The 15,740-nt window shown below is 42.0% G+C and overlaps 1 protein-coding gene across 4 annotated transcripts; it reads right to left on the bottom strand.

Annotated features, from left to right (window-relative positions):
* Positions 1-3,388: 3,388 nt before the first annotated feature.
* On the bottom strand, positions 3,389-14,010 carry LOC128415566 (di-N-acetylchitobiase-like). Of its 4 annotated transcripts, none has more exons than XM_053391909.1 (7): positions 13,919-14,010; positions 11,179-11,317; positions 9,361-9,569; positions 6,367-6,538; positions 5,769-5,866; positions 5,257-5,421; positions 3,389-3,722 (listed from the first exon to the last, which is right to left on the bottom strand). In XM_053391909.1, exons 2-7 carry the CDS (start codon positions 11,219-11,221, stop codon positions 3,534-3,536), a joined length of 876 nt encoding a protein of 291 aa, XP_053247884.1. In that variant the 5' UTR covers positions 11,222-11,317; positions 13,919-14,010; the 3' UTR covers positions 3,389-3,533. The 4 variants fall into 4 exon arrangements, with proteins under 4 accessions (XP_053247884.1, XP_053247881.1, XP_053247882.1 ...); XM_053391906.1 differs by lacking the exon at positions 13,919-14,010 and adding an exon at positions 12,688-12,888; XM_053391907.1 differs by lacking the exon at positions 13,919-14,010 and adding an exon at positions 12,712-12,888.
* Between the last annotated feature and the right edge of the window lie 1,730 nt (positions 14,011-15,740).

Below are 15,740 nucleotides of genomic sequence, written 5' to 3'. Positions count from 1 at the left end.
CTTCTTAATGGCGAAGAGCCACCTGGGTTGACTCCCGAGTTCTTCCCACCATCCTCTGGTGATTAGGATGCTGTCTGAAGCTTCGCCCGGACGCTGCACGTTGCCTGTTAAGCAGGGCTGGTTCTGCATGTGCCACCATGTGTGTGGACAGTTATCTGCTACAGAATGAGGGAAACCAACATTTATAAGAAATCTAAATACAAAAGACAAAAAAAACCCTATGAGTAAGCTTCTCCACTTTTTGTATTTATTTCAGATCTAAGTGTTTTGAAAATCAAAAACTGGTTATAAACTTAAACACAACCTTAAACACACTTGTAAGTTGCATCTAAATAGGGCTGTAGACACGCTACACTTTAAGCCACATCCTTTTTTTCAAAGAATTCTGAGTACTGTAGTTTGTTAATGGGTTTTTTTGGGGGGGGGGTTGAAACTGTGAAGGGTAAAACTACAGTATCCAGAATTCTTTGAAGGAAGGAACGGGCTTCAAATATATAGCAATTACACAGCCCTAGTCTTGTTTCCATGTAGAGTGAGATAGGAGGAAGTAACCAGCATCTAGTATTATTGCTATATTCATTCTCATTTATGGAAGCCACATTTGACTCCTTTTTCCTCTTCTGCAGTTGCAATTCTGGTGTAAAAGAAAGACATCTGCTTCTGAGTAAGCTGCTACGTTCCTTCTTGCTTTCCACTCTCAAGCCCCAAGGTTTTAATTGTTAGCAAGATCGACAATGTAGTAGAGGAAGACTGCTATTGGGTTTACATTTGCTTGTGGCTAGTTGAAGTCCCTTGGCAGCTTAGTGGGGAGCTGAGATGGGTGAACGATGCAAAAAGCAGATAATGGAGATCTATCTAAACCTTACGCCTTAGGCCCCACATTGGTGTTGGTTCATCTTGTAAACAAGCTTCCGTTCTTTCTGTAGAAGTTGAGAAACAACTTGCCCTTCACAAGATCACAATGCATCTAAATAATGGCAGCTGATGGATTTACTTTTAACAAAAATTGATTTGGTTAAAAAAGGTAAACGCATCGAAGTAAATCCATCAGCCACCATATTCCGATCAGATCTTAGACCTGTTATCATCCTCAGAGAATGAGTTTCTGGAACGTAAATGCCTCATCTGTGGTAAATTTCGGCAAGCCCAGCCCGCGAGCTCTTCCTGTCTGAAAACCATGTCATACGTCTAGTCAAGGAGCCAAATAGGAGGCATTAACATGGTAACAGCTGGAAAGCTGACAAGGAAGTGCTAATTACTATGAGTAATAGATGATATGAAATATGAAAGAGGATATTAAAATCCTGCAATGCTTTTGGGAAGAGGAACTCTGCATACATTGAGCAATCCCTAGTGCTAGTATTATTCAGAAAAACCTTTATCAGGGTGCCCAAACCTTTATCAAAGAGGGCCAGATTTGATGAAGTGAACATGTGTGAGTACCAACCAAAATTGTTGCTTTTTTGGGGATTGAAGTTGCTGAGCTTTTCTGGACCTTTTACCCAAGGACATGAAACGGACTTTAGACATGCCTGCTTTAAATCCTTTTTAGGATGGATAGGGACTCACTCTATTTCGCTTCGTGTTTATGTTTGCTTTTAATTAAGAAAACAGAAGTTGCCAATTCATTAAGTCATTGTGAAAGACTTAAAATTAAGGGCTGGTTCAAATCAGTGCTATTTTTCTAGAAAAAAAGGTGCCGGAACTCACCACGAACCTCTCCCTTGTTCTCTTAGAATGGCAATGGCGCCCACCTGAGAGGTGCCACAACAGAGTTCCAGCGAGTTCTGGCGGAAAAAAAGCCCTGGTTCAAATGTGTTTTGAAGCCTTGGGGACATCAGCTTTATTTACAAGGAGGGAGCAATATTCCTGCAGGAGGCAAAGGTTCATGCCTCCCTGTTTAAACAGGGGAGATCTGTTGTCCGTCACTGGGCAGAAAAAAATGCACCGTTTTCAAATCTTTTAGCAAAGCGGGGGGGGGGGTCTACGAAAGATTTTAAAAAAACAAGTGATGCAGAACAATGCAAAATAAAGCTGCTAAACGCCAAAAATGGCACACAGGTCTTACTAGCCATCAGAGATTTACCTAAGAAACCAGAGTTATTGGAGTGAGATCACCGCGCCCAAAATGGCTGCCATGCTCTCGCACGAAGAATGGGATGAAGAGGTATGCCATTGCTTGTTAGCAATGTACATATCTGTTCTGGGGTTGGGTCTGTTTGACAAAGTTTGGAGGATTTTCAATTATTTTAACTATTTCTTTATTGAGTTAATATTCCTTGTAAACCACTTACAAATTTTATTACAATCTCTCTCTCTCTCTGTGTGTGTGTGTGTACTATGCAAGTTAAACATCTGTGTATGTTGTGATCTGTGCACAAATATTCTAAATAAATGGGTGGCATCGTCACTTTTGACAGCCAGTCAACTTCGAAGGGACGGCAAAGAATAAAAGTCTCAGTGCAGACCATCTGACTTTCTCACTTCCTTGACCAGGTGTTTGATTAAAGTAGATTAGTGCCAGGACTGAGCAAGCTATTTAGGCTTGCGCAAGAGGCTTGCGCTAGCCCAATGGAAAAATTTGCTTCCCATTTCACCAACCCAGGGCACTTCTGAACAGACTCACAAATGCCACTTTGGCTACAGTCCTGGACTATAGATGGCATCTTTCACTGCAGATAATAGCAAAGTGTGTGTGTGTGTGTGTGTGTGTGTGTGTGTGTGTGTGTGTGTGTGACATATATTTAGGGATCAACAGGCTTCCTCTTTCAATATTAAAATGTTGCATGACTAAAATTGTGTTATGTCATATGAATGGTTTTAAAGATAATTTGAAATGAATATATGAAATTATTTTTTGGAAAGAAGTTTAGAACTTTTTTTAAAAAGTAACTCTTCAACTGATCTGATAAAAACAAGCCTAAATGTAATACAACTATTAACAATATTTTGTTATATAGTTTTTTAAAGTGAAGGCCTGAAGATACAACCAAGCAGTCCTACTGAATTACTCATCTTGAACTAGGCTATGGAAACCACAAATAATTCAGCAGTGCAATATTTCTTACTTCCTATCCAAATGATGGATTTTTCATTTTCCAGTTTGTGTATGAGAAATTGTGCATGGCTTTCATTTGCGCAGCGTGATGCTTGTTTTAATTGCAGCAGCATATCCCCAAATACTGCCTAACGTTCATAGCATGCATGCTTTAAGTCAAGTAATGAGATCCAACGGCAGCTATAGAAGGTTTTCGATTGGTGACTCATTTATTACATTTTTATGTTGCCTTTCTTCCAGGGAACTCAAGGTAACATACACAGGGTCATTGCTGTAACATCCCCCCCCTTCTTATACAGAAATAAATAAATGACAGTAAGAATCCATTGGTACAATAGTACACAGTATGCCTTTTTACTATAGTGAGGGAAAGGTGAGGTACATTTCAAAGGATTCTCCCCTCTTGGCAGTCTATGCCCATGAAGGAAATTAGCCATTCACAGCTGTCCAAATTTTAACCCACATTTTCATAAAGTCACTTTGGTTTCAAGGCCTCCCACATTGCTGCTGTCTGCCCTTGTGCTGCCAAGTCTCCGGAGTAGCTGAGACAATCCGCATGCCACATGCCAATGCCTCGTAAGCCGCGTTTTTTCACGTAGGCTGCCTTCAGAGAAATGCTCCTGGGATCGTCAAACCACACTTGGTGGAAAGCTCCCTGTGGGTCCTGCAAAAGTCAAACAGAGAAAAGATGTTAGCATGCTGTCCCTGTGTTCTTTCCAAACCCAGCCTTGCAGCTTTAGGTGTTCATGAGCATAGGAGAAATCCAAGGAACTAGGGCAGGCTTCCTCAGCCTCGGCCCTCCAGATGCTTTTGGCCTACAATGCCCATGATCCCTAGCTAGCAGGACCAGTGGTCAGGGATGCTGGGAATTGTAGTCTCAAAACATCTGGAGGGCCAAGGTTGAGGAAGCCTGAACTAGGACTATACACACACTGGCCAGTTAAATAGATCTGGTATCTTCTGCAAATTATTCTGCAGAAAGCTGATGGGAAAGAGTAGGCAAGTTTTCTTCTGTCGTTACAATTTTCGGCTCCTTGCCAGATGTATGGGGCTCTGAAAGCCTCCTCTGAGGGCCTTCTGGCGGTTCCCTCACTGTGAGAAGTGATGTTACAGGGAACCAGGCAGAAGGTCTTCTCAGCAGTGGCGCCCGCCCTGTGGAACGCCCTTCTTTCAGATGTCAAGGAGATAAAGTATCACACAACTTTTAGAAGACATCTGAAGGCAGCCCTGTATTGGGAGGTTTCAAATGCTTGATATGTGTTCTTTATTATGTTTTTTAGATATGCTGCACTCCGCCTGGGGAAACCCAGCCAGACGGGCGGGGTATAAATAATAACATTATTATAATTAAACTTGCTTGATAGTAAAAGTAAAATCAATATGGTGCTACTGGGAAGCTAATCCCCTTCAATACAGACTTGGTTACAGGGACTGATGCAACTAGCTAAAAGAGAAATTTTTAAGAAATAATTGCTGAAAATTGGAAAAAAGAAACTGCCAACAAAAAAGAAATGGCAAGATAAACCATTAGAGTATATTGAACTGGCTAGATTAGCAGAGGCAATTAGAGATCACACTAGACAAGAGTTTCAAAAAGCATGGGGGAAATGCAGAGAATACTTCACAAAACAGTGCCCTAAAATACATACCTGGATTTGTTTCTATTAATGTCTTCAGGAGACTTTGTGGATATTTATATAATTAGGAAAATCTTAATAATTATTCATGAAGGAAACAGTTTATAAGAAGTAAATAAAGAGGCCAGATACAGGATAAAGGAAGTTTTTATTTGGTTCTTTGTATTGTTGAATGTTATGTTCACTGTATGTTAAGTTCATGTTTAATGAGGGTGGATTTGTGTATTGGGGGTTTGTGTTATGTTGTAAATAAAATTCCAAAAAAATTAAATAAAAAAATAAACAGATTACTTTCCATCCACCTTTCCTCCTCCTTTGGTTAAATTATTGCTGTTGTGCATTTATCATTTTCTCTCTTCTCCAATTATTACAGAAAGCTGATAGACCACCATGAGATTACCGGAATTTTGTGTATTGGAACTAGGAATGTACGAGGTGGCTTCTTGCCAGGAGGGATTAAATCCTGAATGAACAGATGCACTGCTGTAACTTTCTTTTTTATATATAGAATAATAAATGGTTTTAAAAAAACAACATATAAAGGAATTTTATACAACTTGCCTTGTATTCCACATATGGAGCTTTCTGTTCCTTATCCCACAGGATCCCAGAAAGTGATCTGGGAACTATCTGCTTCATTACTGCTTTGTAGGGCACTTGGTGTCCCGCAGGATCACTGCATGGAGCCCCCCGGAAGGGGATTTTTGCAACGGAACAAACATGGTCCTGAAGAAACACAATTTGTGTCATGCAAATGTACTAAAGCACAAGAAGCGCTATGTAGATCATGTGCATATATATTTAATTCCTCGTCCACACCAGAGTCTACTACCCCATTAAAATCTCTCAGAAATAAGATATCTCCTGTTTAACAAGCTCTCCATTTTCTTAACAAAATTCTGCTTAAGTTCACCACGCACCAACCACGGTGTGCAAATTTATAGAATTGGGCGGAGGTAAAACGCAGGCTGTTACAACTGTTTTGAATCAGTGTAGAATCCGTGCCCATAAAAACAAACTTTATAAACCACAGTGAGCAAAACGTAGTTAGAAATTAGCAGTCTTTCTCTTACCTTAGATAAACCTCGGCAGGTATAATCATAGCCATACCATGGAACACCCATCACAAGCTTTTTGGGATTAATGCCGATGCGAATATAATTGTCATAGCCTAATTTAATATAAAATTTAACATTTACCTGCCTGCTTTTTTTATTCTTACTTCCACGCCTGCAGCTACGTTTGTAGCATTAACAAATCAAAAGCTGTTGAGAAACATATTCAAGATACGACTAGCCCTCCAAGTCTTTTTCACATGCAGCCAGCTACCTTTGAAGAGTGCTGTGTGATTCCATTTTCCACGTGATTTATGTCTTACTCTTATCAAGAAGGCACCTTAATATGAGAACAGATGTTGACAGATTTTAAGGTGGCTACATTTCCTTTAGAACCAAGATCCACAAGTGGGATTTCTACTACTGTAGCTGCTTAAAGATGTGCATTGCAACTCTCTCAGACATGGTTTTAATGTATCGCTTTCAAGCAATATACAGATTTATTCAAAGTTCCACAATTTACATAATTTATTCTAATTAAGGTTCGTAGGGTTGCTAAGCCTACTACCAATGTCCAGTAGATTTTCATAGTCCGTAAACTGAGGCTAACTCTTACCAGCTAAGGTTTGATTGTATGGAGCGTTAGCTCCTAGTATGCAGTGTGACCACATCTGACTCTGTTCATCATAAGACATCACAAACACGAAATCACAGGAATTAGCTATCCCAGTATAGTTATATACTCTTTTGTATATGCATTCTGGACACCAGGGTACATCAAAAGTTACCTGCGGAGGAAAGAGAACTGCACATTTGTCACAAAACAGGCATTATTTGTAGAAACAATTGTTAATGTTATTGCAGCAACAACACACACACAAGCACACCCTATAACATGGGTAGGCAAACTAAGGCCCGGGGGCCAGATCCGGCCCAATCGCTTTCTAAATCCGGCCTGCAGACAGTCCGGGAATCAGTGTGTTTTTACATGAGTAGAATGTGTCCTTTTATTTAAAATGCATCTCTGGGTTATTTGTGGGGCACAGGAATCCGTTCATCCCCCCGCCCCCCAAAAATATAGTCTGTCCCCCCACAAGGTCTGAGGGACAGTGGACCGGCCCCCTGCTCAAAAAGTTTGCTGACCCCTGCCCACTAACATTGCATTAAAAATTACAATAAAAAAAAATATTTCCACCTCAACTGCAGCATTATCAGAACCATCCATATATATATATATATATATCTATGTGGGACAATCTCTATGTGGGACAAGAAGCTACAGTTAGAACTGGATATGGAACAACTGATTGGTTCAAAATTGGGAAAGGAGTACGACAAGGCTGTATTTTGTCTCCCTGCTTATTTAATTTATATGCAGAATACATCATGCGAAAGGCTGGGCTGGATGAATCCCAAGCTGGAATTAAGATTGCCGGAAGAAATATCAACAACCTCAGATATGCAGATGACACAACCTTGATGGCAGAAAGTGAGGAGGAATTAAAGAACCTTTTAATGAGGGTGAAAGAGGAGAGCGCAAAATATGGTCTGAAGCTCAACATCAAAAAAACGAAGATCATGGCCACTGGTCCCATCACCTCCTGGCAAATAGAAGGGGAAGAAATGGAGGTAGTGAGAGATTTTACTTTCTTCGGCTCCATGATCACTGCAGATGGTGACAGCAGCCACGAAATTAAAAGATGCCTGCTTCTTGGGAGAAGGGCAATGACAGGCCTAGACAGCATCTTGAGAAGTAGAGACGTCACCTTGCCAACAAAGGTCCGTATAGTTAAAGCCATGGTTTTCCCAGTAGTGATGTATGGAAGTGAGAGCTGGACCATAAAGAAGGCTGATCGCCGAAGAATTGATGCTTTTGAATTATGGTGCTGGAGAGGACTCTTGAGAGTCCCATGGTTTCTTAAGGAAATCAGCCCTGAGTGCTCACTGGAAGGACAGATCGTGAAGCTGAGGCTCCAGTACTTTGGCCACCTCATGAGAAGAGAAGACTCCCTGGAGAAGACACTGATGCTGGGAAAGATGGAGGGCACAAGGAGAAGGGGGCAACAGAGGACGAGATGGTTGGATAGTGTTTTCGAGGTTACCAGCATGAGTTTGACCAAACTGCGGGAGGTAGTGGAGGACAGAGGTGCCTGGCGTGCTCTGGTCCATGGGGTCACGAAGAGTCGGACACTACTAAACAACAACAACATATATATATTATATACATATATATATATATATGCCCATTATTTTTTTCCAAATTATAACAAGGGAGTGTCATTAGAGCTGAATTCTATGCATGTTTCCTCAGGTGTATGTCCTACTGTATTCAATGGGGCACACACCCAGATAAGTGTGGGATTCCAGGCTAAATTTAAAGACTAGCTTGCCAATTTTCTCCATTAGTGCAGCCACCCACAATTTGAGCAGCCAGCTCTTCACACTTTGCATATATTTTGGTTTTCCCACAGCCTAGCTGAACACATATATGTTGTGAATTCAGTGCTTTTTTTCTGGGGGGGGTACGCAGGGGTACGCATACTCCTAAACATTTTGTGAATCTAAGTTTGGCCTCACTGAGGGGCAATATTTCAATATGAGTAGGAAAATGAGAGTACCCCTAAGCAATTTTTTTTTAAGGAAAAAAAGCACTGGCTATCCGTTACAGAATAGGTGTTCACAGAAGGCCAGAAAGCTGGCACAGATACTCTAAAAGGACGCAACAGTGCTCTCAGATGGGATTGTGGCTTAAGTGGATAAAGGGTTGGTTAGTTGGTTTTAGGTTACAGTGGTACCTCGGGTTAAGAACTTAATTCATTCTAGAGGTCCATTCTTAACCTGAAACTGTTCTTAACCTGAGGTACCACTTTAGCTAATGGGGCCTCCCGCTGCCACTGTGCGATTTCTGTTCTCATCCTGAAGCAAAGTTCTCAACCCGAGGTACTATTTCTGGGTTAGCGGAGTCTGTAACCTGAAGTGTCTGTAACCTGAAGCGTCTGTAACCTGAGGTACCACTGTATTTGTTTTTGACAAACAGTGAACCTGTGGGGGGAAACGTATTTTTAGGACCCAGACTATTCTTGGGACTGTAATTAGTTTTAAATTGTTTTTACTATTATTAAGATCCCAGGATGGGTTACAACAATTTAGAATACCTTATAGTGAAGAAGTGTGAGTAATAAACAGAAATGCCAAGCATCATAATCATCTGCTACTATAGGAACATAAGAAGAGACTATGAAGGACTTGCTCACAAATTTATTGGCAGCTGCACAAACTATAGCTAGGAAGTGGAAGGGGCAAGCAGAATATAAAATGGAAGAATGGTATAAAGAGGTGTGGGATATAGGTGTTAATGATAAATTAACATGTAAGATGGGGAATATGCAGGAGAAATGACTTTGAGGAGATATGGAAGGTGTTTGTAGAATTTGTACTGTAGAATTTTACAGTTCTTCATAGTTTTAGAGTTCTACACCTATATTCAGGACCAAAATTTGTGCTCACAATGGGAAATGCCAGCAGGAGCCTTGAATCCCATCCACTGGAGTGACACACTTCATCATGTGATATGTAAACAATGTGTAAGAGGAATCTGCTTTATTTTTACCTGTGATCCTGGAATTTCTTTGTGAAATGCTTCTGTCATTTCTTCAACCAAAGCTGTCAATGCATAATATTTGGCCGAATACTTTTTAACCTGTTGCTCAATGTCTATATTGATTCCATCCATGTACTGTCTTTTGGCCAGGGCCACCTGATGGTTTATCCAGGCTGTCCTGGCAGCAGGGTTAACAATTTTCTTCAGAGGTATGTCTCCTAAAGAACAAATGGCAATTAGTTGTCAAAGTTTTGCATCACTAGATGATATATATATATATTTGGCCTATTGTTTTTATTGATTTTTCAATTTTTTAAAAAAGCAAATTTTCACCAAATTAATACAAATGTAAATACAAATTTCACTAGATGAGATGTTTATATAAACAGTTGCATTCTGGGTCATTGCACACATCAGCAGGACACGAACTCCCGTTACACCATCTTCCAGGTCTAAAAATGGCGCATGGTTGCATGTGCTTTGAACACATGCGAAATGGTTGTTCCCTGTATATAAAAATACCACTGGCATCTTAAATATGTTTACTCAGAAGTCTACCCCATGACTTTAGGATTAGAGTTTGAACCACTTATTTCATTACTGTCTATATCTATAGACTTTGAATCTCCTTTTGGGGGCGGAGAGATAAGATTTTAAAAATGGTTGGAAATAAAGTAAACACATTGGTCTTGTTATAGCTCTAATGAAGGGCAGTTAGTCAGTCGTAATAATTAGTGGCCCCAAATGGGGATGCAGAGGCCACAGCTGCATACAGCTAACTCAATAAAGTCAATTTGTGATACAGATGCAGATGGATTGCCAGGTGTGTATTATTATTTTTTTACAATAATTTTTGTTAGTTTTCAATTACAGCTATGCAATGATAGTCTCATTATAACAATGCCAAATTATAATACAATTACTAATCCCAATCATTATATAATTTAGGTGGCCTCCTGCATGCTAGAATTGATGGTTTGATGACTTACTTTGTTTCTGTGTTCCAAAATCTTATTCATCTCAATTACCTTTCAGTCAAAAAAAATCCCTTATACAACAACTGCAATATTAATGATATCCATTCGTCTTCACACATTTAAAGGGTTTATAAAACTATAGGTGAAGCATTCAAACTACATCCTTATTCCTCCTGTGTATGACAATTATTCTGTCCGTGGTGTCCTTCCTGTCCTTGTAAAATGTTATGTTTATCTTTTTCCAGCCATTGCTGCTCTCCATCATGCCTTGGGCGAAGCTAATGCCAGATGTGTATCTGCTGCTACAGTGGCTGAATACACAAGCTGATTTTGTTGAATCAGGGAGAGGATGTTTTGCCATATGCCTTTGGGGATTTCCACACCAAGATGGGTGGCGGCAGTTGAACAGCATTCCTGGGAAAGGCTACCTGAAGAACGTCTATGAAATCAGTGGAACTTGTTTAGGTGGGTGAGCAAAGAACGCAGCAGATTCTACATGCATCTAAAGCTGTGAACCTTCAAAAGAGAGATTCCCCAAAAGCAATGCAATGCAGACTATTTTCTTTCTTTTATAGCAGAGGCATCTTAACGTAGACTGGAGATTATTAGCCAGTTCTAGGCCTCTCAGGTAGTACCAGCTGGTGGAACAACTCACTTTCACACACTACAGAGAAACTGTGATGAGAATCACAGTTGTTATGTGATTCTCATATAGGGTCATATTAAGGTCTGCCGTCATACGTGCACTTAATGGATGTAAACTTCATTGACCTACAAGGGACATATACTTCAGAAAGCATCCATTCCGAGTTTGCGCAAAAATGTTCTTATTACCCTGCTCAGAAGATACCTTTTAAAACTACTCTGGATCCTTTTGAATGAGCGTAGCACATGAGCTCAGGGTCATATTTTCCAAAAGCCGCCACTGTCGTAATTTGCGACCAGTCATAGAACTTCCAAGTCTTCCCGCCGACATCAAATACAAAGACCTGCAGAGGCACAGCAAAGTAGATAGCTCTTTCTCTCTCCTTCAACAGCTGGAGATGTTAACTCTCTTCATCAGCTCTATTATTTGTTTAATGTCTCAAATGCTAAGCACACTCTCGCAGTTGACCAATAAAGTGTTGTGTTGCAAATTCAAAAAAAGTAGGATGCCCAACAGATCGTGGATCCAGCAGTACACTGCCGCCCAAAAATATATGTTCAATTTGTCTCCTTTGGTCGCTACTCTGCACCCACGTCTTCTACTAAAAGGCAACTCTTTGTCTAGTGTTTTGATACAGAATGCACTGTCACCCAGTTTTGTACAAGGGGAAACTCCGACTTACACATAAGCCCTCCTGAGTCCTAGAGGATGTCACTCGACATCCCAGGAAAGGATTTCTATGTTTGTGCTTCTGTGTCTTTGTTACATGTTGGGGGGGGGGGGATAACAGAGGAAGCTTCTCCTGATATGGAGGTGCGAAAGTTGGTATTTACCACGATAAGTTCCTTCTCTGTAGGGAGGAAGGGGAGTCTGTGTGGGATGTTACCCCTCCCCATTGGCAGGGAGTGAAAATTTTTAGAGGGTACATCTGGTGGGCAGGGCACGCCCCACACCAGTTCAATTTGTGCTTAAGCAAGTAAGTAAAAAAATAAACAACAGAACAGGAAGGGAAAAACATAACATGTTAAGGGAAAGTAACTCAAGAGATCCCCAGTGTCTCCCTTCTCCTCTTCCCCTTCCACCTCATCTGAGGAAAGCTTGCCTTCTTTCCTTTCTGAACAGATGGAGGCATTGGTGTGGTGTGGGAGGCGGCCACAGTGGGAGTTGAAAATGGCTTCTCCGTGCTCTGTTAAAAATGGCTTCTCCATGCGAACCAGGGAGTGACCTCTCCAGACAACAGAACAACTCCTCTTTCTCTGGCGGCTGCAATCTCCTGGGTGACGTGGACACCGTGAGGCCATTGAATGTGTGCATGCGTACTCCAACCGTTTCCCTCCCTCCCATGCGGGCCCCATGCACTGGCAACCCACGATACACCACTGGATGGAGGAAGTGGGTGCAGGCCTGGAAATCGAGAATGGAGTGGTGGTGACAGCTTAAGGCACTCTCTGAGCTGGCTGCCTTCAGAGGGGAGAGTGTCCTATATTCCCTGGAAGCCCCTCTGCCAGAGCTCCTTCCTCCCCTGCTCAATAAAACCAGAGCTACCCTTTGAGGAAGAAAACATAGCAGGCCGAGTAGGAGGGGAGCCAGGGCAGGAGGTGACTTTGCAACCGTCTGTTAGATTTCTCCATTTCGTTGTTAGGTATTGGCTGGTCCACATGATGTGCCCTTTAATCCTATTCATTGCAAAATAACAATAATAATAAATTTTACCCCTACATGGTTCCCATAAGGGACCTTGTTCCTGCGCACCTCAAACTCTCTGCTTTCAGAGATAGGATTGCAGAGCACGGGGTTTTCGCAGGGGCACGTGCCTGAGCCCAACCACAGGCGAAGGAGAAGGGCGGCCAGCAGGTGTGTGTCTCTACCGCCTAGCAACCTCCCCATGCCACAATCTCACTTCCACAACCCCTCCCCCCACCGGAATCAAGATTCTTTGTTGGTGTGTACAGAACTCCCCTCCCCCCTCCTCATGGGACAAGTCAAATCATTCTGTCTCAGGTGCCAGAGTCAACGTAGACTTCCAAAGGATGAGAGTGATAATTCCATAGTCCTTTAGACAATATTTCCCATCATATTTATTTAAATAATTTAAAAAACAACCACCATTTTAAGGCTCCGATCCTCTGCATACTATATTCAGCTGAACTAATAGGGACTTATTTCTATTTTCAAAGGATCAGGCTGAAAGAGAATTTGGGGCTGTTAACCGTTTTTTGCAAGGGAGTTTGAGTTTTCATCTGCAGCACACATTTAAAACACTTAAATAGTCATGAAGTGGTTTGGGGGGGGGAGGGGAGGGGGTTTCATTGGTACCTATAGACTATGCCTGCAATATCCACCCAACCCCTCTATAAAGGAACAGGGTCAAAGAAGCACGTAAAACCAACAAGGACCCACACGGCCACCTAGTACCCACCGCTTCCCTAGTCAGCAGGTCCCTTTATTATAAGGGAAAGGTGGCAACCCTAGACTAGCCATCCTTGTGGTCTGGTAAACGCTGCTTGAAAATGCAGCAGTTGAAATGCACCAACTGGTCACTTTCAGTCTGCAGCTGGTTTGAATGGGATTTCAGCAAAAGAAGCACCCCACAGAAAACACGCTGTGTGGCTCAGTCCTAGAAAACAGCACTATGTTCCGTGAGTTAAGCCGGCCCAGGACTGCAGCCTAAATTTTCAGCAACAGTAAATTTAGTAACATTGCTCCGCTGGTTCCTTTTCTAACCCAAAGCCCAACCCTATGGAATCAAGACACTACATGCTGTTGCCCTTGACCCTCAGAAGAAAATTCCTGGTCCAACTGGGGACTAGGCCTTGCACATGGCTATCGGATCTGTCGCTGTGGGAACACTTCCTCGGCTGATTCTTAACAAGGAAGGAAGTTCTAGGCCAAGGGGTGTCCAGAAAAAGGGGTGTGAATGCTGGGGTTACTCAGTGGTGGCCACCTTAAGTCTGTGGGCTCCCCCTAGTGCCAGTCAGTGCCTCAGACCGGGTTTGTAGATAGAGTTGGTCACCATTTCCCTCAGTCAGCTGCCCCTGCCAGTGTTTGCAGACTGAGGGGGATGTTGGCAGAAGGAGGAAGGCAGCATTTCACAGTATTAGTGAAGGGGGGACTATTTCAACAAAGAGGATGCAGCCTAATTTTGCAAGCTTTGAGAGAGCTGCACCTCCTAGCCCTCTGTATTTGGTATCCCTAAATACATCAACCAACAGAACCCCCCCCATCCATTTCCTTTTTACCTTTCGTTAAGGAAGCGTTTCCGTGTGCTGCGCTGGTGCTGGCTCGCCAGAGCAGCTTCGTCACGCTGGCCACGTGACCCGGAAGTGTCTTCGGACAGCGCTGGCTCCCGGCCTCTTAAGTGAGATGAGCACACAACCCTAGAGTCGGACACGACTGGCCCGTACGGGCCGGGGTACCTTTACCTTTACCTTTAAGGAAGCATTTGACATCTAAGATTGAAAGTGAGACTCAAGTCCTTAATTTTGCAGCCGCAAAGCATCAATTCTGCCTGCTCCTTGGCGTGCAAGTTTGAAGAGCCAGCTCTATCCCAAAAAAATTATTTTTAAAAACAGATCTGCCTCCACTGTGGAAATGTAATATACTATTTCATAAAACAAAATACAAAATAAGGTGTGGCTATGTTGCAGTCAATCTGTTCTTGAAATATAGCGTTTTATTAAATGTCTCAATGGGTAGAAAATTATTGTTATTAAGGAGAACTGTGTGACAAAGGCCCCCTTGGGCTCATGTAACTTGTTTCATGGTTCTTAAGACCCTTGGCCCATATTTTGTTCCGTTCAGTAGAGTATCTTACTCTCAAACATTTTTTTCCTCTGGACAGATGGCCTTTTCCACTGTTGATGATAGCAAAGCTGAGATATATATCTACCTTATCAACAGGTTATAAAGTTACATGTAGCTAGGGAGTGACATCCCGTCTGTTCATATTATGAAGTCCCAAGGGGAACTAGATAAGCCTGGAGGGCTGTATTTTGACCCTGGGCCAGAGGTCCCCTCACCACTGCTTTAAGGTATCATAAGACTTTTCATTGTTTTTGCTACAGTAGGCTAATAGGCTACCCCCTCTGGCAAGATGTAAATATCCCTTGGGAAGGGCTGTTCATTCTGTAGTACACTGGCCTTGCATCAAAGGGTCCCAGGTGCGATCCTATCTCCAGGATTGGGAAATGCTTCTCTCTAAAAATCTGGAGGGCTATTGCTAGATGGAGCAATGGTCCGAGTGACTCGGTGTAATACACCCAGTGCCGGATTTACGTATAAGCTAAACAAGCTATAGCTTAGGGCCCCACTCTCTTGGGGGCCCCCAAAAAAATTAAAGGGGAAAAAAAACCTGGATGTGCATTTCCAAAATATAAGATAAAAAAATAAAAATAAAGCCTACATAAAGCAACAGTGTTTTGTGTTGTGTAGGCTCCTATGATGTAAGTAATGCTAGCTTGCTCCCTAAAATATCACTGGTTTGCTCATTTCTATATCAATTACTTTGATAAAATACATATTTTGTTATGTGCAAATGGCTTTTGATACCTCTTAGGTCCATAAATTACCATACTGTATAGCATATATTCAACACAAAAAACAGCGACAATTTGTTGTTGACAAAGGACAGCTGGACATATAAAGGGCCCCATTACCTTCAGTAGCTTAGGGCCTCATCAAACCTAAATCTGGCCCTGAATACACCACCTTATCTTCCTAAGCAATTCCTTGATTTGTTCTTCAGCTTAGCTCATAAAAAGAAACTG

Source organism: Podarcis raffonei, chromosome 6 (assembly GCF_027172205.1).
Source record: "Podarcis raffonei isolate rPodRaf1 chromosome 6, rPodRaf1.pri, whole genome shotgun sequence".
In the NCBI taxonomy this organism is placed as follows: domain Eukaryota; kingdom Metazoa; phylum Chordata; class Lepidosauria; order Squamata; family Lacertidae; genus Podarcis; species Podarcis raffonei.
Note: the sequence above shows the minus strand (reverse complement) of the source record. Positions and strands in the feature narration are given on the sequence as shown.

Excerpts from the sequence above, each read along its gene's own strand:
- LOC128415566 (XM_053391906.1), bottom strand. The coding sequence starts at position 12,861 with ATGGGGAGGTTGCTAGGCGGTAGAGACACACACCTGCTGGCCGCCCTT. Across the intron at positions 11,318-12,687 it reads CTTATGGGAACCATGTAGGG|GTCTTTGTATTTGATGTCGG; the intron begins GTAAAATTTATT and ends GTGCCTCTGCAG. Across the intron at positions 3,723-5,256 it reads CTCCATATGTGGAATACAAG|GACCCACAGGGAGCTTTCCA; the intron begins GCAAGTTGTATA and ends TGACTTTTGCAG.